The 21,544-nt window shown below is 43.2% G+C and overlaps 1 protein-coding gene across 1 annotated transcript in view; it reads left to right on the top strand.

Annotated features, from left to right (window-relative positions):
* fras1 (Fraser extracellular matrix complex subunit 1) overlaps nt 1-21,544 on the top strand; it is a 265,766-nt gene that overhangs the window by 198,456 nt on the left and 45,766 nt on the right. The window contains exons 34-41 of the mRNA XM_069722629.1: nt 1,938-1,970; nt 6,892-7,023; nt 7,350-7,478; nt 7,858-8,105; nt 8,498-8,649; nt 10,860-11,022; nt 13,792-13,924; nt 17,879-18,069. Of these exons, the coding sequence (XP_069578730.1) occupies nt 1,938-1,970; nt 6,892-7,023; nt 7,350-7,478; nt 7,858-8,105; nt 8,498-8,649; nt 10,860-11,022; nt 13,792-13,924; nt 17,879-18,069 (1,181 nt within the window). The remainder of the gene's footprint in view (nt 1-1,937; nt 1,971-6,891; nt 7,024-7,349; nt 7,479-7,857; nt 8,106-8,497; nt 8,650-10,859; nt 11,023-13,791; nt 13,925-17,878; nt 18,070-21,544) is intronic.

Genomic DNA, 21,544 nt, shown 5'->3' with positions numbered 1-21,544 from the left:
CTGAAAATGAAAACCCAAAGTGACAGCAAATCAATGTTGGGGCCGGAAGTAAAGTTTACATGGCTGAAAAAGAAAGTGAAGTAGACCCATGACACATCACTGACCTTCAGCTCCTGCATTTACTGCAGGTCAAATAATCTGCTTAATCAAGATCTATTATTGGGTAACTGAAAGACAAGTTGACCTGACCGCACCTCATTTTAACACCAACAGGCTCGTATGAGCATTAAGTGACTTTTAAACAACGTGAGCTTTGGATGGACTTTTGGAAATGATTGCTGTGTTACTTCTGTTGTGTTCGATAGAGCCGACTGTCTGCAGTGATTTCAAAGAATCCATCTCCACCTTCAAAGCACTTAATATTCTGCAGCACCACACATTATACTGCACATCATGTGAGCTGCTGCTTAACAAGGGAGGTGGGAGCGTAGCAGAATATCCCACAAAAATATTGTTCAGTAATAAATCTTGAAACAGCGGTTTTCATAACGTGGTGCAGTGGTTTAAAACAGAAGAACAAAAACACAAAGGAAAATTAATTTGTCAAGTATACAATGTGTGCTGCATGCCCCAACTGTACGAGTGTTGACCACCGGCCTCCGGCTCCATAGACTCCCATTCAACTTCTCTCATCAAATCCAAAGTGAATAAAATGTGTCCATCAGTTATCTCGGTGTTGTTAGCTAAAGTCACTCCTTCTTCTTAGTTTTCTGGAGGTCCATCTGAAAATAATCCCTCATTCATTAGAAAAGAAGATTCAAGAAGACCTGTTTTTGGGGGCGTGTCTGTTTGATTGACAGGCCTGTGGTGCAGTCAGGTTACAGCTATCGGTGGGCGGGACGTAGTATCGTCAGGTTTCCGATCAGATCGGTCAGATCCACCTCTGGCTCCTCCCCCAGCTCGTCCAAATATGGTCACTTCCTGCTCCAAACCGCTCCGAACTAGCAAAGATGGTGACGGACAGAATCTGAACTGGAGGATTCATAATGTTCCCAAACCAACGATGACATCACTGATGGTTGATGACATCACTGATGGTTGATGACATCACTGATGGTTGATGGTCGGTTCCCAGACTGCTGCTCTGAAACCTGAATGTCTCCAAGAACACTTCTCCAGGCTCATTGCTTCATCATCTCAGCCCTCCTGAAGCATTGAAAGAGTCTCCGTTGATGATTTCAAGCGTTTGACACCAAATTGGATGTCCGTCCTCTGGTCACGTCCACAGAGGAATCACAGACGCGCTCTGTCCACTGCTCATAGAAACGAAGCAACGAAGTTCTTACTGCTCACTCATGAGGGTTAAATCTTCCTTCGACTCAGTAGTTGGCTTAATGATCCACTCTCGTATGGAAGTGCAACATTACATTGCTGGACAACTCTTTTAAATTGTAGTACTGAAAATAGGTCTATTAGTTGACAAGACTTTCGTGAATTATGTACAAGTGATATTATTCTGTATTTAATACTTAAAGGTAATTGTTGTAAAAGTTTGGTCAACTTGCCGTTAGCCATTTAACGAAACTTTAAATCCGTCCTGCTCTGGATTGTGTATCCTGGATCACATTAAAAGCAAACAACAAATGTATATACACGATGAATATTTGAACAGGAAGAAAAGGAGTTTAAAAACAATCTGAGGGCGGGTGAGTCCATTTCAAAGGCAAGATTTTTAAGAGTTGTACTTTCCAACAGATAATCCGTAATCCGAGATCAAAGCTGACTTCCATTTCTCCCAATCTGGGTTTGTGGAGCTCCAGTGGAAACTCTGCATCAGTGAATCATCCTCGGTGCCTTCTGACTTTTATGCAGTATTGCTTCACCGTTCAGTTTTTATGTTCAGTGCAACGCCCTATAAACTCTGCCTGAATCCGCTGTTTTTTTTTTACTTCTATCACCTCGCAGCTGTAACACCTTTCTTTCTTCAACCCCAACAGGCCTGCCGGAGTCGCTCAGTGTTTATTTTACAGGTAAATACTTCATCTTCCTAAACTTTGACCAGAGAAAGAGGCAGTTTGTTCCTCTTTTCTCCTCCTTCACATCCTGCCCACTTTTCTTTCCATTCTCAGTCTTGTTTTCTCTCCTCAGCTCCTCGTCTTCTCCCTCGTACGATGTCTCTTCTTTTTATTTTGTCATCATTGTTTCCTCTGACTTCATCTTCCCTTACTTTTTATTTTCCTCACTCCATCACTCCCTCCAAATTAGTCAAAGGAGGATACATATCCAATTGGTCAGATCTTGCCTTTCCTTTCCTCTTTTTCATCCATCAATATCTTCGTCCTGTGTTTTTTCTTCAGGTTTCTGAAGTCTTTTGGTCAAAATCAGCATGACTGACTAAAGTTACACGATTGGTCAGCCAAATACCAAATATAATAAATGATTTCAGTTATTACCACAGACTGGATATAAAAGAGTTCGTAGCTTCCAGGTCTGTAAAATGGTTCCGATGCAGAAGTGTCTTCAGCTGCAATACCAGCGAGTGCCACTAGAGGTCGTCTCCAAAAAGCCTCCGGCTCCATAGACTCCCATTCAACTTCTCTCATCAAATCCAAAGTGAATAAAATGTGTCCATCAGTTATCTCGGTGTTGTTAGCTAAAGTCACTCCTTCTTCTTAGTTTTCTGGAGGTCCATCTGAAAATAATCCCTCATTCATTAGAAAAGAAGATTCAAGAAGACCTGTTTTTGGGGGCATGTCTGTTTGATTGACAGGCCTGAGGTGTAGTCAGGTTACAGCTATTGGTGGGTAGTATCGTCAAGTTACATTAAGCTGACGTTTTTATCCAAAGCGACTTGCAACACACCGCTACTACACCATTGGGAGTAATTGTTTTTAGTGTCTTGCTCAAGGACACTTGGGCATGTGGACAGGAGGAGCTGGGATTGAACCACCAACCTTACGATTAGTGTGCAACCCACTCTACCTACTGAGCTACAGCCTCCCTAGATCCACCGCTGGCTCCTCCCCCAGCTCATCCAAATATGGTCACTTTGTGCTTAAAACCGCTCCGAACTAGTAAAGATGGTGACGGACAGAATCTGAACTGGAGGATTCATAATGTTAACAAACCAACGATGACATCACTGATGGTTGATGACATCACTGATGGATGACGGTTGGCTATGACTCTATGGTACTGTTTATACAGCTGTTACAATCAATTAAGCTTCTCGTAATATTAATAATAGTGCGTGTCCATCAATATTTAGGACATTGTGACCTGTAAATAAAACATAATAATAAATAAAACAGCTTAGCTCATGACTCCACTCCCTCTTCACCACATCTGTACAGCGATGACATTCTCATGAAATAAAAAGCCTCCAGCGTTTCAAACAGTCCAGTCATATTGCGGGTTTTTGACTTGGTCTTGTTTTCCTCCTCTGTTCGCTGTTCTCGCATCGCTCGTCAGCTCTTGATTACTTATTCACAGTGAGTGTAATACCTGCAGTCGATGGGAGCTGGCATGTTCCCTGTTTGAAGGAGCTGGCAGCTGAGAGATAAAGTGACTGCTTTTGTTGAAGGAGTCTGGAGGCTTTGGAGAGAGCAGAGATGGATATATAACGGCTCAGTTTTCTGTCGTAAACGGCCGTTACAGCGGTGGAAAAGTTCTAGATATAGCATTTAAACTCATTTGGAATATGTTTTTTTTTTTTTTTTTTTTATATAGGCGGCTTAAATACACTTTTGTCGTTAATCCCATCCGTAACAGAACAGAGCTTAGCTTCCACGATGGTGCAGCTGCCTGCTTCTCCAAACTGTCAATACACTGATGGATGGATTATTACCTCACACAACACCACATCAAAATGTCTGAACTATCCCTTTAAGTTCATTCTCCCCAGTTTTGTCTTGTCTTCTGTACTCTGAATATCTTTTCCTCTTCCTCTTCCTTCCTCCTCGTTGACCTTTAGCCTGCAGATAAAACCAGTCCTCCTCTGTTTACTGCACTCTAACTCCACACCCGACAGGAGACATTTGGAGAATACGTGTTTTCACCACGTGAGGTTTCAGAGGTGTCACCAAACTGCTTCTCACTTTATTGTGGTGCTTCAAGCACACAGACAAGTTTTTATCCTCCTTCATACGGCTTCACTTCTGACTTTAAAGGGCCCCAAGTACACAATTACAGTTACGGCTCAGAATATTACATACATTTATCCAAGTACTATACAGCTCTCAGGTACTTTGCTAGTACTTAATTTCTTTTTCTCCTGTACTTGAAAAGAAAGTCTTCTATATATAAAGTGATGTAATGTCAGGATTATTCAGTTCATTGGTTAGTTGATCAAGCCCAATTGTGATAATTAATAATCATAATAATTAGGCCCTCTATGTCACCTATCGTGCTGAGATTGATGGCGGGGAGCGCCTGTAATCCTGCTGATAAAGACCGCAGGGAGCGGCAGGGAACCGGTCTGAAGGAGGTCGGTGATACAGGCAGGAGAACGATTATGAAGAGGTTTAAGCATTAATAATGAGATTTTTAAAGTTAATCCATTGTGACACGGGGAGTCAGTGTAGTTGAATCAGCAGGGGTGTGACGTGGTGAGCAGACTTTGAATGTACAGTAATCATGTATGAATAAGTAGAAGCCGGTGAGGTCTGTTGAGGAGGTCTGTCAGGATCGCATTAGAGAAGATGTGTGATGGAACCAAAGCATGGACTCCAAGCAGGGTGTGTAGTTTGGAAATGTTTCACAGGTGGATCAAGAACACATAGTTTTTATGACTGGAGAAAGAGGGAACATGGAGATAACACCAAGGCTCTTGAGTGAATATTAGCATTTGATATGTGTAGAGATCGAGCCAGTTTTACTAGTGTTGAGTTTTTGGTATTTGGGTCGCTCCATATCTGTCTATAATGGAGGTGCTGATGCCTGGAGGAGGTCACTGGTGGTCTGTGCTGTGTTCAGGGTGAAAATCAGATTGGAATTGTTTAAAGAGATTACTGCTGACAAGGTCGATCTGGAGTTGAGGTGTAGCAAGATTGTTTTGGAGATGAATGGTAAATTGGTAATAGGCTGGTAGTTTTAAGGTTGTTTTTTTTCAAGGTTGATTTAATAATGGTAACTTTCAGTGATTTATATAGCGCCAGATCACAATAAGGGTTATTTCAAGGCACTTGACATCGTAAATTCCGTACAACAGAGCCTTACAACATCATAGAGAGGAACCCAACCATTCAACAATCTCCACATGAGCGATAGCTGGAAGGGAATAAAACATACTTTTAACAGGAAGAAACCGCTGACAGAACCGGGCTCAGTGGTGGTCTTCCTCAGCTGGTTTGGGTGAAGAGAGAGCAGAGAGAGAAAATAGCAGCATAGAGATACTTGAGAGGATTAACCGTTGACGGGGTCAGTAACTGCAGAGCAGAAACATGCAGCTCCAAAAAGACTGTCCAAGCAAGGAGAGCTGCATAGAGAGATAACAAACAGTAAATACAACTATAGGAGAGAGATGACATAATGTTAATGAGACACAACTGTGGAGAAGCTCAGTGCATCATGGGAGGCTTTTACTACATGTAGCAGCACAACTAAGAGACGACTCAAGGTCCACTGAGCAGCTCTAACTACAAGCTTTATCATTAGAGAGCTTTGTAGGTCAGGAGAAGAATTTTGAATTCAATTCTTGATCATTCAGGAAGCCGGTGAGGAGAAGCTAATGTCGTAGAAATATAAGCTCTCCTGCTGAGTTCTGTCAGTTCTCTCGCTGCAGCAGTTTGGATCAACGTCAGGAATCTAGAAGTACAAGTGACACATGCATGGATCAACTTCTCTGTGCTGAAGCAGGATGTTCCTGATTTGATTCATATTGCACAGATGAAAGAATGAAGAACATATCCTTATCAAAAATGACTCTCCAAGGGTCCTCACAGTGGTGCTTCAGGCCAAGGCAATGTTTCCTGCCAGATACAATAACTTCAGTTTTGTCTGAATTTCTAAGTAGAACATGTCTTGTCTTCCAGGCGTTGAGTTAACACAGGTTAGATGTGCACAGGGAGCAGTTTGGACAGATCAGACAACCTGGGCTCTGTTTTGGTTCCCGGCTCAGCACCCGAGCTGTTCAGTAGAGCTCAAATAAACAGATCTAAAGTCCCAAAGACCCAAAACTCCACAGACAGGTTTGTGGGTGTTACAAGTCTTTAATCCCACTTACATAAATCATTAAAACAAGATTTTTTTTTTTAAATGTAACCGTCCGATTTAGTGAATCATATAAAAATGAAACGGACATCTGTCTATTGAAGTGGATGTGAATCGGGCAGCTGGTGCGCTTCATGAAGCAGCAGCCGATCTCAGTCATAAAATATAAAAGACACTCAGGTTAACTACAAATGAATTGCAATTAAATTACACATAAAGAGGAAACTATTCAAAAGCCTTTTCAGCCACTGATCTAGTTCAGTAATCTGGCAGCTGTGTGTGACACCGTCATTTATAACCCTCAAACCATCGATGCACTTTATTTATTAACACCACGGCAGCAGGAACGTTTAGAGCTCATCATCAGTGTTAATAAATTAGTTGTATCAGGAGCTTTAAGTGTGAATAATTTACTTCTGCTCACTCAACATGGTTCCAGATCCTGATTTCACTCTGTTGGATGAATGTTCTTTGTTGGACATTTTCTTAATGCCGGTGTTTATAAGATGCAAGTTTTTCTCTTATATCCTTGAATCTCTTCCTACACTGTTCAGCATTTCCTGTAATACTAGGAATTGATTGGCGTCAGGGATGTGTGTAGTTATGTTCTTCTTGTGTGTGTGTGTGTGTGTGTGTGTGTGTGTGTGTGTGTGTGTGTGTGTGTGTGTGTGTGTGTGTGTGTGTGTGTGTGTGTGTGTGTGTGTGTGTGTGTGTGTGTGTGTGTGTGTGTGTGTGTCTCAGTGTCAGACGGTGAACACACCACTCCTGAGTTGGACTTTGCCGTCCTGCTGTTGTCGAATCACCAGCAGCCGCCAGTGTTTCAGGTCCTGGACCCGCTGCTGGAGGTCAGCGTGGGAGGACAAGCTCCCATCGGTGAGAGACAAATACACAAACACATTCTCACACACACTACACACCACTCATAATATTCAAGAAGACAGCTTGTGGGCTGTACACGCCGATCATCATCTCTCCAACACGTCTTTATTCCTCTGGTGTGTGTGTGTGTGTGTTAGGTAGTTACTTTATTAATCCCCAAGGGGACATTTTTTGATGTGTGTGTGTGTGTGTGTGTGTGTGTGTGTGTGTGTGTGTGTGTGTGTGTGTGTGTGTGTGTGTGTGTGTGTGTGTGTGTGTGTGTGTGTGTGTGTGTGTGTGTGTGTGTGTGTGTGTGTGTGTGTGTGTGTGTGTGTGTGTAGGTGGTCAGCAGCTGGCAGTGAGTGATGCCGACACCGCTCCAGACGAGCTGGAGTTTGAGCTGGTAGAAGCTCCGATCCACGGAGAGCTGCTCAAGACTGATGGCAGCACAAACACACGCATGAATAACGGTACAATGATACACACACACACACACACACACACACACACACACACACACACACACACACACACACACACACACACACACACACACACACACACAAATAACATATGGAAGTTCGTTAATGCCACAAGTGCAGACTGAGTACAAAACAAAGCTAAACTTTTCTCAGTGTGACTGAGGTCAAAGTGCAGATAATCTGACTCGTCTGCTTCCACTGGAAGATTTACAGGTTTATGATTCAGATTGTTTTGACCAACAGCTTCATACAGTGTGAAACTTTCAAAAGAATTCAAAGACAAAAATGTCCATTTACCACACAGATGAATGATTTCCAGGGGTCTCAAACTAACAAACACCCAAAACGGTTTGAATCTCCTCTTCAGGTGACATCTTCACCTTCGGCGACGTCACTCGCAACGTCCTGCTGTACCGGCACGCTGGCCTGTCCACCCAGGACGACGCCATCACCTTCTCGGTCAGCGACGGTATCTCCATGGCGACCACAGTGTTGGAGGTGGCGGTGCTGGGCGCCGGCGGCGACGGGCCTCAGCGGGACCTTGCCGCCACGCTGTCACTGGAGGTGGGAGAGAAGAGCAGCACGGTGGTCAGACGCTCACACCTCGCCTACACTGTGAGTGACAGGAGATGAACGCCGGTTGGAATATGAAACACGATGAGTCAGCTGAAATGTGATGCTGGTTATATGGTCAAATAGATCATCGTCAAAAATGTTCTTTTTAGGTTAGAAATCAAGTAACTTGTTCATTGTCCATACCACTTAATTACAAGATCTTTTAAGGTTTGTATCCTGTTTTGATCACTGTATTATATGTCAAAGATGTCCAAAGACATGAAGATGGATCTGCCACTTGTAGAACAGAATGTTTGTTGGTATATTTGTGTCGGAGCTGTATTAGACTGACAGGTTGTTTAGATATGAGCTGGGATAGGTCTCTAAGTTCTTCGTTCAGCCAAACAGGTGCTTTTCACTGTATGTGAGTTCACCTCTGTTTTATGGATCAGGACGACACGTCCCCAGATGAGCAGATCCGAATCCAGTTGGTGTCTGTGCCGATGTACGGCATCCTGACCCGGAGCCAGTCCCAGCAGGAGCACCAGGAGCTGATGGAGTACTCCGCCTTCACCATGGAGGACATCAACAAGCACAGGATCAGGTAGGAGTGGTGGGACTTAGATCATACCTGCATTGAACTTTTTCACTCCTTAATGACACCTTGAAGTTTGATTTTAGTCTCTTTTTGGGTATCAAACTACCGATTAAAATAATCAAAAATCCACAGTGATTTGTAAAGTGCTCTGCTGAGCTTCAAAGGCAAGAGTGTCTCAAACAAAAAAAAACTGCTCAAAAGCATATATCCAGTGTAGACTCTTAGTTTCCCGTGATGGTTTAAATGCTACTTCAGAGGCTTATAAAAGCTGAACATCAGCAGAAAACCTGCAGCTATTAACCAAAAATGACTTTCAAAAACCCTTAGTCATTACCAGAAGCCATCATTGTGTGAGCAATAAAGGTTCACGAGGGTCCATGGGAGTCGACAATAAAAGGAAAATGCTCAGAGTTCTGCTAACGGCTCCCTCACGATGACAACTTTTTAAAGAAGTGTGAGGCTTCTTCACCTTCACCTGCAGACGTGTTCTCACTTCATCCAGCCAGTTTTAAAACAGATTCTTAGTATTTAGGTAGAAGAGAGTAGAACCATTAAAGCACCGAGACACTTTTTCAGGACGAGAGCAATACGAGGGTAAATCAATAAGTTCAGAGACGCCTGCTCTGCAGCACCGTGGACGTCACGGAGCAGCAGGAAGATGGTAGAAATGTCTTCTCTTGATCATCATCAGTTCCTGAGTTGCACATGTTTGTGTGAGCAGTGTTCTGGTGCGTCAGCGATGTTTTACTCACCTGAAACTTTATCAGAGCAAACATCAAAGTTTGTGAAACGTTTCTGGGGAACAGAGAGAAGTCTCAGGGAGACAAATCAAGTGAGCAGCTCCGATTGTGTTGTTGTGGGTAGAAACTTTTCATGGCGCTGTGAGCTGCTTGTGTCATGTTGGAGAACCCTGTTACCATGACGACACAGTTTGGGTCATTAGAAGTGAGCGTTTGTCCTCAGACGCCTCAGAAGGTCCAGCAGAGCTCCGTGGTTTCACTCCGACGCTCAAAGAAAAACCAGCTGGTTCTCCTGACGTCTTCTTCCGGAGTTGGACGGAGACGTCCTGGACGTCTCTTAGAACACGTCTCCAGGATCGTGGCTTTGTGGTCTCAGATCTCCTGAAGCATTTCAAGGGTCTCCACTGCTGATTTCCAGAGTTTGATACTGAACCTGAGGTGAACCTTCTGGTCTGGAGAAATCACAGGTCCTCTGCTCATCAACACGAGTGGAACTCAGGAACTGATGATGATCAAGAGATGAAATTTGCACCAGTTACTCCTTCCGGGTTTTATCTTTCTGCTGCTCGTTGCACGCCACGGTGCTGTCCTCCATGAACTCAGTGATTCACCCTCGTATGTTGTTGGTTCGGCCGAGTACCAGCAGCATTTGCGAGCCTCTAATAAAGTGAATGATTTCACTCTAATAAAGAGGCTTCTAAATCTGAAGTTTGTTCCACTCTCGAAGAGATTAAAAGGCATCACGGCTTCCTCACGCTGCAGTTATATTCATGATACATTTTTCTCATTACAACAGTGAATCGGGATCATTTTTGCCAGAGCAGGAAGTGGTAACAGCTTGCAGAGTCATTTTGTTTTCCTTCACTCTGATGTTTCTTCTCACCAGATGAAAACTCTGCAGACATTTAACAACCAGTAAGAAAACAAATGATTTAACTGGAAATAATTCAACACTTGTTCCCCATTACGTTCAATGACTCAGCCTGCTGGTGTAAGGAACGGCAATTAGCATCTCTGATATTACCTGGAAGGTAGCGAGGCCCCCGATGAGAGGCGCTGAAATGAAACATAAATATTCACATGCTAACTGCCTCATTTCCATAATGCAGGCCGTGATTAGCAGCAGCGCCGGATGATCTCCGGGGCAAACTTCGAACCGTCTGTGTTAGTTTTGTCTCTGTGGCGCCGGCTCGTACAAACGAGTCAGGAATTGTTTTATGAGAATGAATGGGATTAGGGGAGATTATACTGGTCTGGATTTCAATTTTTATTTGTGCTTTGTAGAGATTAGCAGCTGTATCATCGTGAGAGGGCTTCAAGCTAAGCTCTCCAAACTCCTCCATCAATCCGGGACTCAACACAATAACAGATCATTATGTGTCCATTGAAAGAGAAATTAAAATGATTAAACATACACCAGAAAGATTTAGTGTTTATCTTTTGATCAGTTTAATAAACCAACATCTGCGTCCACAGGTACATCACTTCATTAGAGACAGGAAGTCAGCCGGTGACCGACATCTTCCACTTTGTTGTTCACGACGGAGACAACAATCGCCTTGACAACCAAATGTGCACCATCACCATCACCTCCACGCCCCGACAGCCCCCGGTGGTCACCGTCCACAGCGGCATCAAGGTAGGCATACTGTACCCTTCTGTACTGAGCACAACAATAAAGGCAAAAAATATTTGTAAAATATTCGATTGTACACTCACCTGTCTGAGAACCGTGTGGAAGCAGAAGATTATTTCCTCTCTCTACCACTCAAACCCTAAAATACTCTTTTAAAACTTGCTTCTGTATTCAGAAATAGTCATAAATGAGATGAATAAAGCAGAAGGCTTCATGTTTCAAGTTGTCCATCTGTCCGTTCCGCCAGGAGTCCAAGTCTTTTTGTGATTGTTGCGATCAGAAATGTTTGAAGTTTGTGAAGTTTTAAGTGAGTTTTTTGCATAAAATTGCAGGAATTTGAAAAAGTTGCAAAATGCTTTTTTTTTTTAAGCACTACCTGATAAATAAATAAATATTTAATCACTTCCTGTGATAATAATCATGCTGCACATCACAGAAATATTTTAGTTCTAATATTTGTTTATATATTTATTGAACTTAGAGAACCGTGGAGATCAAAGCTACTGAAAGTTCCTAAAAGCTCCTAAAAGCTCCTAAAAGGTCCTAAAAGGTCCTAAAAGCTGCGTATGTCTCCAGAACAGAGCGTCTGTGACTGGAATATAGAAACAAGGACTACATCAGCCTTTCAAAATAAGAGCTTTAGATGCTGTTTAATTCATGTTCATTCAACACATAGACCTGCTGGATGAAACAAACAAAGAGACGTCTCTGACAACTGGACGTGTGGAGAAAACTCATTTAACATCCAGTAATATGGAATCACTTCCTTTGATCACAAACATTTAATCACATCGTTTTAGAGAGTTTTATCTGGTGATGAAAACAGGAGCAGAACCTTTCTGATTGTACATGAGGAGTTCTTTTTGTTAATGAAGAGAGTTTTAGTTTGAAAAGACTTTCTTTATGCCGTTAATACTTTCAACACAGATTCTGACATTTTTTGCAGAAAAATCGTGGGAATATTAAAATATTTCAAGCTCCATGCAAACTTCAGTAAATATCTCCGTGCTTCAGAAGAACATTCATTTTTCTCTGTTTGTCTCAAGGAACACAAACTTTTAAATTGAACATATACGAGCCTTTCCTCAGGTTGAAATGATTATCAGTGAAGACACAACTGACTCTGACCTCCAGTTCATCACCTGCTCATCAAATATCCATTGGATGGTTTACCTCAGATGTTCAGTAAGCATCAGCGTGTCCTCGTTTTCCTCGGGCAGTTAAAAATGCAGAACATGTCATAAAGGAAACAACAAAACACACTTAGAAAGAGCCCGACTCCAACTGTGGAGGAGGACGGGAGGTGATGCCAGGCTAATGAGGGTTAAACTGAAATACACTCACGAGGCTCCCTCGGGGAAGTGATGCTATATTAGCACTGCAAAACCGCCCAACCTGAAAGACATGAAGGGAAATCTCTAAGGTCTCCTCCATGGAGGCTTTTCTGTTTCTGCTGGAGACAAAGAAAACTTTTATTTTCTGAGTGAAAACAGTCTCAAAATAAACGTACACTTGACGAGGGATTTGTTTTGGGAAATTAAAAGAACAAATTGAAGGTGGAAGCAACTCAAAGAGCTCAAACTTTAAGGTGCAATGAATAGTTTTCTATCTTTATTGCCCAGTCAGCTTTTTCTAAGGATTTGTAAAAGTTTTACTTTTATAAGGTGGATGAAACAAAGTTGGGAAGTTAAAGTTTAAACGTTATTTAAGGACAAAAGTCACAGGATCAGCAACAAAAACTTGTATTGGTCAACTCTGATCTCATCTGTTGGAGCAGAAGTTCTTCAGGTGTCCTGAAGAAATGAACTACAATATTAAACCAGAGGCTTTTCCACCGAGTGAAGTTTTTCCAGTCATTCATATTTTTAATCTTTGAGGAAAGTAGAATCAGATTCACGTATCACTATTTTTCTCTGGAAATGGAAATTCAGATTGTTTTTTTCATTAATGTCCTCTATTACATTCTTTTACATTAAGCTTGTGAATTTGTAATATGATAAGAAAAGTTACCTTAGTCAACTCAAGCATGCATAAAAAAAATTCAACTCAGCATTATTTATTAGCACAAGACATTAGAGTAACACACACTCATAAAGAAGCAAAGAACCAAACAAATAAACAAACATACTAACAGAACAGTAAGTTTACAAATGAGGTAAAACTAGTAAAAATGTAGGCTAAATAAAATGAAGGATTTAAAATTGCAACAATAAAACAACATTTTAAGAATTAATCAATATAATTCAGAAAAGCAAAATAAACACCAGGGATGAAAACAATAATTAGAATTTAAAATCAGGATCATTAACATCACTAGAAAGCCAGATTAAAAAGATGAGTGTTTAGTTTTCTTTTAAAAACAATCAGAGAGTTTGTTATTCTGATGTCCAGAAGCGGCGACTTTGTAAAAAGAGAAGTCGTTCTCAGCAGAGCTTCAGTGGGACACACGAGGAATATTTAAAAGAAAAGCAGAGGAGGATCTCGGTGATCTGACAGGAACATAAAACGAGACCAGATCACTGATGTAGGAGGAACAGGATCATTCAAAGCTTTATAAACAAGTAAAAGACATTTCAAATCAATTGTAAAAGATACGGGCAGCCGATGCAGTGTTTGAGTAGTCGGGTAATGTCTTCTCTTTTCTTGGGTTTTGGTTAAAACTCTGAACAAGCTGCAGTTTACTTATTGAAAAACCTCCAAACTAAATCTTGGATCCACACTCACGTGCTCTACCAGACTTCATTCAGTTTTTTACTGTTTTGTAACATCCAGGTGCAGGAAGGTGGTCGCGTGCAGCTATCAACCAATCACATCATCGTGTCCGATGTGGACACGCCCAGGAAGGACCTGCTGGTTTGGCTCGTCAGTCCCCCGAAATATGGTTTCATTGAAAACACCAACAGAGGTGAGAACTGTCAATCAGATGTGAAGTTTTACATATTTGGAGTGAGAACATTGTTGAGTTATTTTTTGCCGGTACTAACTTTTACATTTTATGAATACTGTACATAACAAACTGAATGTGTGACACTACCTGTATGTCTCTGTACATTTGCCACATCGCAGCTGTTACTCAGAAGGACGTTCTCATTTCTATTTATATCACATTCATATGCACACAATCCTGACTGAATCCCCTGCGGCGCCGAGGCCATCTGTCACAGCTTGATTATGTTGTGGATCAGCGCTGCCAGATAGCTCGCTGCAGATGGAGCAATTGTTGAAGCTCCAGCGTTGAGCACGTGACTGCTCAACCGCTGCTGGACGTTCTTCCAGAGACACAGTTTGGAAACATGAAAGAGGAAAAAATCCCTGCTGGGAAAGTTTATCAATGCAGAGTGGATGACAAAACCTGGACGTCAACACAAAATGTCACAAGATACATGAAGAAATGAGATACAGTTGAGACTTAGAGAGGGCAAACTGTGTTTGTAGTTTATGAACAGACTTTTACAGACCGGATGAGTGTTTGGAGTTTCACATCGTCGGGTTCACAAACTTTTCAGACCTCATTTTCTCCCAAAACAAAGAACTACTTCTCACCGCAGATACCAACAGTTATTATTCTAAAGTCACTGATGCAATAACAACAACAAAAGGCTGCTGTTTCAATATCAAAGATTACATTCAGATTAAAGCCACATGGATCGATACGAAGTTATTAATACACATTTTAATCTTTTTTATTTAATATTGGGACAGTTTGGATGTATTGAATCTTTAAATAGCAGAACAGAAGAGATGCTGTGGTTTATTTGAGGGGATGAATGTTCACCTCTAAATTCACTTCTAAACACAATAAACAATCTTAATCAGTTAAAATCTGCTGATAAAAATATTTTATAAGTTTATTTATGATTTCCTAATCTATGGAAATTCTGTGCATGTGTAATGATCATTTATCTAACAGCAGTAACGTATAGACGGCGACTGAAATGTGTTTGCATTGTTGCATGACTATTTTTTTGGTGTTAGGCTCCTTTAATAGAGATCACTTTAGTTATGGAAACGGAAATCAGACTTTTAATCACAGGAAAATATGGCGACAGCTGTGATCAATACTCAATAATAAACAGATCAGCCTCTGGCTCCATAGACTCCCATTCAACTTCTCTCATCAAATCCAAAGTGAATAAAATGTGTCCATCAGTTATCTCGGTGTTGTTAGCTAAAGTCACTCCTTCTTCTTAGTTTTCTGGAGGTCCATCTGAAAATAATCCCTCATTCATTAGAAAAGAAGATTCAAGAAGACCTGTTTTTGGGGGCGTGTCTGTTTGATTGACAGGCCTGTGGTGCAGTCAGGTTACAGCTATCGGTGGGCGGGACGTAGTATCGTCAGGTTTCCGATCAGATAGGTCAGATCCACCTCTGGCTCCTCCCCCAGCTCGTCCAAATATGGTCACTTCCTGCTCCAAACCGCTCCGAACTAGCAAAGATGGTGACGGACAGAATCTGAACTAGAGGATTCATAACGTTCACAAACCAACGAGGGACGTTGATGCTGGTTGCTGCTTGCAAAAAAAAAATCTTAATTTTCTAATTTATGTGCACTCAAACAGACAGACACTCAAAATGCTGCTTAAAAGCACATTAAACTTTGAAATTAAAGTCTAAAATGATTATGATATTTTTCACTTTGAAATGACATCATGTCCATGTCGCAATCAGACATGTCAGCAGTGTCACTTCTCCATTTTGTTTCTGAAATGCGCAGACATCATGTTTGAGCACGGAACAAACCAAAGAATGAAGCTGCCAAAATTACCCAGCATCCCTCCAGAGGCAGCGGGTGATTTCCCATCTGATTACGATCCTGCGAAGGCTCCAGCTCAGATAAGAGACTCCCCTCCCGAACAGGCAGATGATGCAGATGTGATGTGATGCAGTGGCACACACACACACACACACACACACACACACACACACACACACACACACACACACACACACACACACACACACACACACACACACACACACACAGACACAGACACACACACACACACACACACACACACAGACACACACACACACACACACACACACACACACACACACACACACACACACACACACACACACACACACACACACACACACACACACACACACACACACACACACACACACACACACACACAGACACAGACACACACAGACACACACACACACACACACACACACACACACACACACACACACACACACACACACACACACACACACACACACACACACACACACACACACACACACACACACACACAGCAGCTATTCCCCGCGGAGCCCTGACTCAGTTCGCTGTGGAGTCATCCATCTTCTGTGAGGAAGACACTCATACTTTGTCTCAACTTCACATATTTCAAGGTTGATTTTGTACATTCAGTACAACTCTTCTTCATCGTCAGGAGTGCCGGCTCGTGTCGTTTCAGCCGAAGTGGGCTCTGTTAGAGGATGGAGGAGCTATAAAAGTCTCTGTGCATCGTTCTTCCATCCAATCTGACACTTCCAACTAAAGTGAATTAAAAACGCTGCTCGGTGGAAACAGACAGGTTTTGCTGTCATTGCGTCTGTCAGAGGTGACGAGCAGGTCTGGTGACGGGTCAGCTGAGAGGGACGTGACTTCTGTGCTACAGCACGGCTGTTTTTATGTGAAGTCACAGTTGGAGATCAGGATGACTCGGGGCTGATTTTTAAGCTCTGCGTGTGTAAAATCACGTGAAAACTTCTCACAATAAAACATCCCAGCTGATCTACTGACGACGTACAGTGACGACTGCGTCTTTCAAATGTGCAGTTTAACACGTGCATATGTAATATTGGGCATTTCTACTTGAACGTGTCAAATACTGGGAGGGGGAATGTAAATAGATGTGATGATATTTCCTAAACCTGACAGTATGAACAGGAGAAGTGATCGGAGTGTATTTTAGTACGACTGAAGGTTTTAATCAGATGAACATCAGGAGAGACGGCTGCTCTTATTGTGAAGGAGACGCAGGAAACCAAAGAATACGTAGAGAACGAGGTTTTACACCCGTTAAACATTTCTGATGTCAGAGGCAGAAATGATTCAGACATGTCGTCTGTCCAGAGATGATATTTCTGAGTTATTGAATGAACTGACTGATGATTGACAGCCAACAGCGTACTGTAGGTATCTCTGCTGGGATATCTGTCCTGTTCTTCAGGTGAGCTGTCCGTGGTCCTGAATTCACAGGTCGCTTCATAAAGTTCCCACTGAATGAAACCAGGTCAGCTGCTCATCACAAAGATCTGGACCTGCTGCTCAGTGTTTGTTGGAGGATCTCATCCTCCGTCCTCTTTTATTTGACCATGTTTTGTTAAGAAGCCTTTTTTTTGGCCTAATTTCTTCTCTTAATTTGATCTATTGATCTTTTTGTTTTTCCCACAGCATTGGCTTTCTTGCTGATAATCATAGTGTTTTGTTCTTGTTATATTTATATTTCTTTGTTTCAGTGGGATAAAATGTTATTTTCCTTCTGCGGTTGTTCTGTTATTGTGTTTTGAATCAGTTTAAAATGAGCAAACACCTCATTTAAATAGAACGATTTGCACCTGATATCAATGACGCAATTGCTTTTAGTAAATCAGCTGCAAAACATTTGCAAAATAAATGTGCAAACTTTTGGAATAAACACACAATTTAGTACCTTTTATAAGAGATCTCAGTAAGTTTCAGAGTTAAAGGAGTGATTGACAGAACGTATGTCAAAAGACACTTGATGCTGTTGTAATTTGAAAGCGGTGGCGACTTTAACATCAGCTGCTTCTATAATGATGTCGGTGAGACTGCAGCTTCTTACCTTTCCCTGAACTTCTCGCTCCTGTCCACCAGGCGGCTCCGCCGGCAGCTCGCGAGTCGTCGCCCCCGACGTGCCGTTCTCCGTGGAGGACCTCGCGTCCGACCACATCTTCTACGTCCAGGACCGCCAGCGCAAACCTCAGGCCGAGCAGGACACCTTCAGCCTGTACATCAGTGACGGCCACAGCCAGACGGAGGCTTTCAGCGTGGAGATAGACATCCAGGTAAGACTGGACTACTTCTGTGACCTGGTTTCAATTAATTTACAAACAGGTTAGAATTAAAGAGTTTGTTGTTTAAAGGCTTATTTCCTTGTGAAAGATTAGAATTACTGTAAAAGTGTCATTGAGAATATTTTTGAATCTCAAAGTTAAGAAATTGTTGAGATTTGTCATCAGGTGTTGTTTCACTGTTTTTTTTGGTTGATGTTGAGTCACTCATTAGTTTGAGTTTGTTTTTATGTCACTAGAGCTGAGGGGTGGTGATCACCCTTCTCCATTTGTCTCTCTTTAGCTTTTAACAAACAAAAAACTACATTTCCCTGAAATCTGGATTTCTCATTCATGAAACATGAGAAACATGAGAACCTTTCTGTTCTTTACATTCATGCATCTGACTCTTTATTTTGGAGATATTCTGATATTTCCTCCAGCGCACCCTCAAATCTAAATCATCACCAAGAAGCTGCTCTTGTTCTCTGGTGTTCTTCCTTGTTGGTAAAAGAAAAGAAAAAACACCAGTAGGTAGGTAGGTAGGTAGGTAGGTAGGTATATACTTTATTAACCCCCGAGGGGAAATTTTTTCGCCACAACAGCATACATACAGGAGCAATAATAGAAACAATAGAATAAATAATAGAAAAGCAATAAAATAAAAAATATAAATATAAAATATAAAATGCACAGTACATACAGTATATATACAGTACATTAAATATCTATATATATTATATACAACAAACCAATAAACACAGTCAACATATATATATATATATATATATACATACAGTACAGTATATATCTATATATATAATGTACATATAATATACAAGCAACCAAGAAACACAGTCAACAGTGTTATTGTACTGTGATGGATTTTGCCAGAGGTGATTTATTGTAGTCTTATTGCAGTGGGCAGGAATGATCTCCTGTATCTGGAATGATCTCCTGTATCAGGAATGATCTCCAGTATCAGGAATGATCTCCTGTATCAGGAATGATCTCCTGTATCAGGAATGATCTCCTGTATCTGTCCTTGTGACGGCGGAGCTGGAGGAATCTTTTAGAGAAAGTGCTCCTCTGTCCCTGCAGCAGGTGGTTGAGAGGGTGGACAGGATTATCCAATATGGACAATAATTTGTTCAGCGTCCTCCTCTCCACCACCTTTTCCAGACTATCTAGTTTGTAGCCGATGATGGAGCCGGCCTTCTTAACCAGTTTGTTAAGTCTGTTGGTGTCACCGGCTCCAATGCTGCTCCCCCAGCAGACCCCAGTGAAGTACAGTTCACTGGCCACAACAGACTGGTAGAACATCTCCAGCATCATGCTGCACACATTGAAGGATCGAAGTTTCCTCAGAAAAAAGAGTCGACTCATCACCTTCTTGTAGACAGCGTTGATGTTGGTCTTCCATTTCAGTCTGTTGTCGATGGAGACACCCAGGTACTTGTACTCCTCCACCATGTCCACCTCCTCTCCCAGAACTCTCAGCGGTTGTGGAGCCGTCGTCTTCCTCCTGAAGTCGACCACCATCTCTCTGGTCTTGGCTACGTTCAGGAGCAGGTGATTTCTTCCCGCCCACTCCACAAAGTCCTCCACTACTGCCCTGTACTCCTCCTCCCGTCCATCCCTTATACATCCGACCACTGCAGAGTCATCAGAGAACTTCTGCAGATGTCTTGACTCTGAGTTGTTCTGGAAGTCAGTGGTGTATAAGGTGAACAGAAAGGGAGACAGAACAGTTCCCTGAGGAGCTCCAGTACCACTGACCACCGTATCAGACAGCACACTGCCCAGACGGACAAACTGTGGTCTGCCTGTCAGGTAGTCAGTGATCCAGGAGACAGTGGGCGCATCCACCCCCACCACCCGCAGCTTCTCACTCAGCAGCAGTGGTTGGATGGTGTTGAATGCACTGGAGAAATCAAAGAAAGTGATTCTCACAGAGTCACCGGTTCCATCCAGGTGAGACTGAGCTCGTTGCAGCAGGTAGATGATGGCGTCGTCCACTCCCACACGAGGCTGGTACGCAAATTGCAGAGGGTCCAGAGAAGATTTCACCAGCGGCCTGAGGTGGGCCAAGACCAGCCTCTCCAGCACCTTCATCACATGAGATGTGAGGGCAACCGGACGGTAGTCGTTGAGGCCAGATGGAGTCTTCTTCTTGGGGACAGGAACCAGGCAGGACGTCTTCCACAGCACCGGGACCTCCTCCTGCTTCAGGCTCAGGTTGAAGAGGTGTTGTAGGACCTCAGCCAGCTGGGCGGCGCAGGTCTTCAGGACCACGGGGCTGATGCCATCAGGTCCTGCAGCCTTGCGCTGGTGGATTCTCTCCAGCTGTCTCCTAACCTGGCCAGTCGTCACAGAGAGGGGGGTGAGGGGTGAGGGGGGATGGATGGAGGAAGAGCCCTGTGAGATTGAGAGCTCTACGCAGTTCACCAGGGGGCGCAGAGGGGAGAGGGGGGGAGGCAGCAGAGGTGTTTTGGAGGTGTGAGGTGTGGAGGAGACAGATGAGGGCGGTGAACTAAACCTGTTGAAGAAACAGTTTAGTTCATTTGACCTCTCCAGGGAGCCCCCTGGTTGGTCCTCTCCAGGTTCTCCCTGGTTGTTCCTCTCCAGGTTCCCCCTGGTTGTTCCTCTCCAGGTTCTCCCTGGTTGTTCCTCTCCAGGTTCCCCCTGGTTGTTCCTCTCCAGGTTCCCCCTGGTTGTTCTGATTGTTCCTCTCCAGGTTCCCCCTGGTTGTTCTGATTGTTCCTCTCCAGGTTCCCCCTGGTTGTTCCTCTCTAGGTTCCCCCTGATTGTTCCTCTCCAGGTTCCCCCTGGTTGTTCCTCTCCAGGTTCCCCCTGGTTGTTCCTCTCCAGGTTCCCCCTGGTTGTTCCTCTCCAGGTTCTCCCTGGTTGTCTCTCTCGCCCCTTGAACCCAGTAATCTCCTTCATACCGGTCCACACCTCCCTCACGTTGTTCTGCTGGAGTTTGGCCTCCAGCTTCCTCCTGTAGGAGTCCTTGCACTCCCTCATCTTCTCCTTCAGGTGGCGCTGCACTCTCCTGAGCTCCTCCCTGTCCCCAGACCTGAAGGCTGCTTTCTTCTTATTAAGAAGCACCTTCAGGTCACTGGTGATCCACGGCTTGTTGTTGGGGAAGCATTTTACAGTCCGGGATGGTACGGTGGTGTGTTCACAGAATTTGATGTATTCTGTGAAACAGTCCGTCATGCTGTTGATGTCCTCCCCATGTGGTCCAAACAGCGCATTCCAGTCCGTGGACTCAAAGCAGTCCTGCAGGGCGTCTTTAGCCTCCTGTGTCCACCTCCTCACAGTCCTGGTGGTCACAGGCTGCCTCTGCACCAGGGGGACATACCTGGGAGTCAGCAGGACCAGGTTGTGGTCTGATCTACCAAGGGGGGGAAGGGCAGTAGTACTGTATGCATCCATGGCATTAGCATACAGTAAGTCCAGAGTTTTATTGGCAGTTCACATACTG

Source organism: Brachyistius frenatus, unplaced genomic scaffold, assembly GCF_029030835.1.
Source record: "Brachyistius frenatus isolate BFR_SWC_R1_liver_20210118 unplaced genomic scaffold, ASM2903083v1 Contig_298, whole genome shotgun sequence".
Taxonomy (NCBI): domain Eukaryota; kingdom Metazoa; phylum Chordata; class Actinopteri; family Embiotocidae; genus Brachyistius; species Brachyistius frenatus.
The sequence above is the reverse complement of the archived record's forward strand: the minus strand, read 5'-3'. Positions and strand labels throughout refer to the sequence as shown.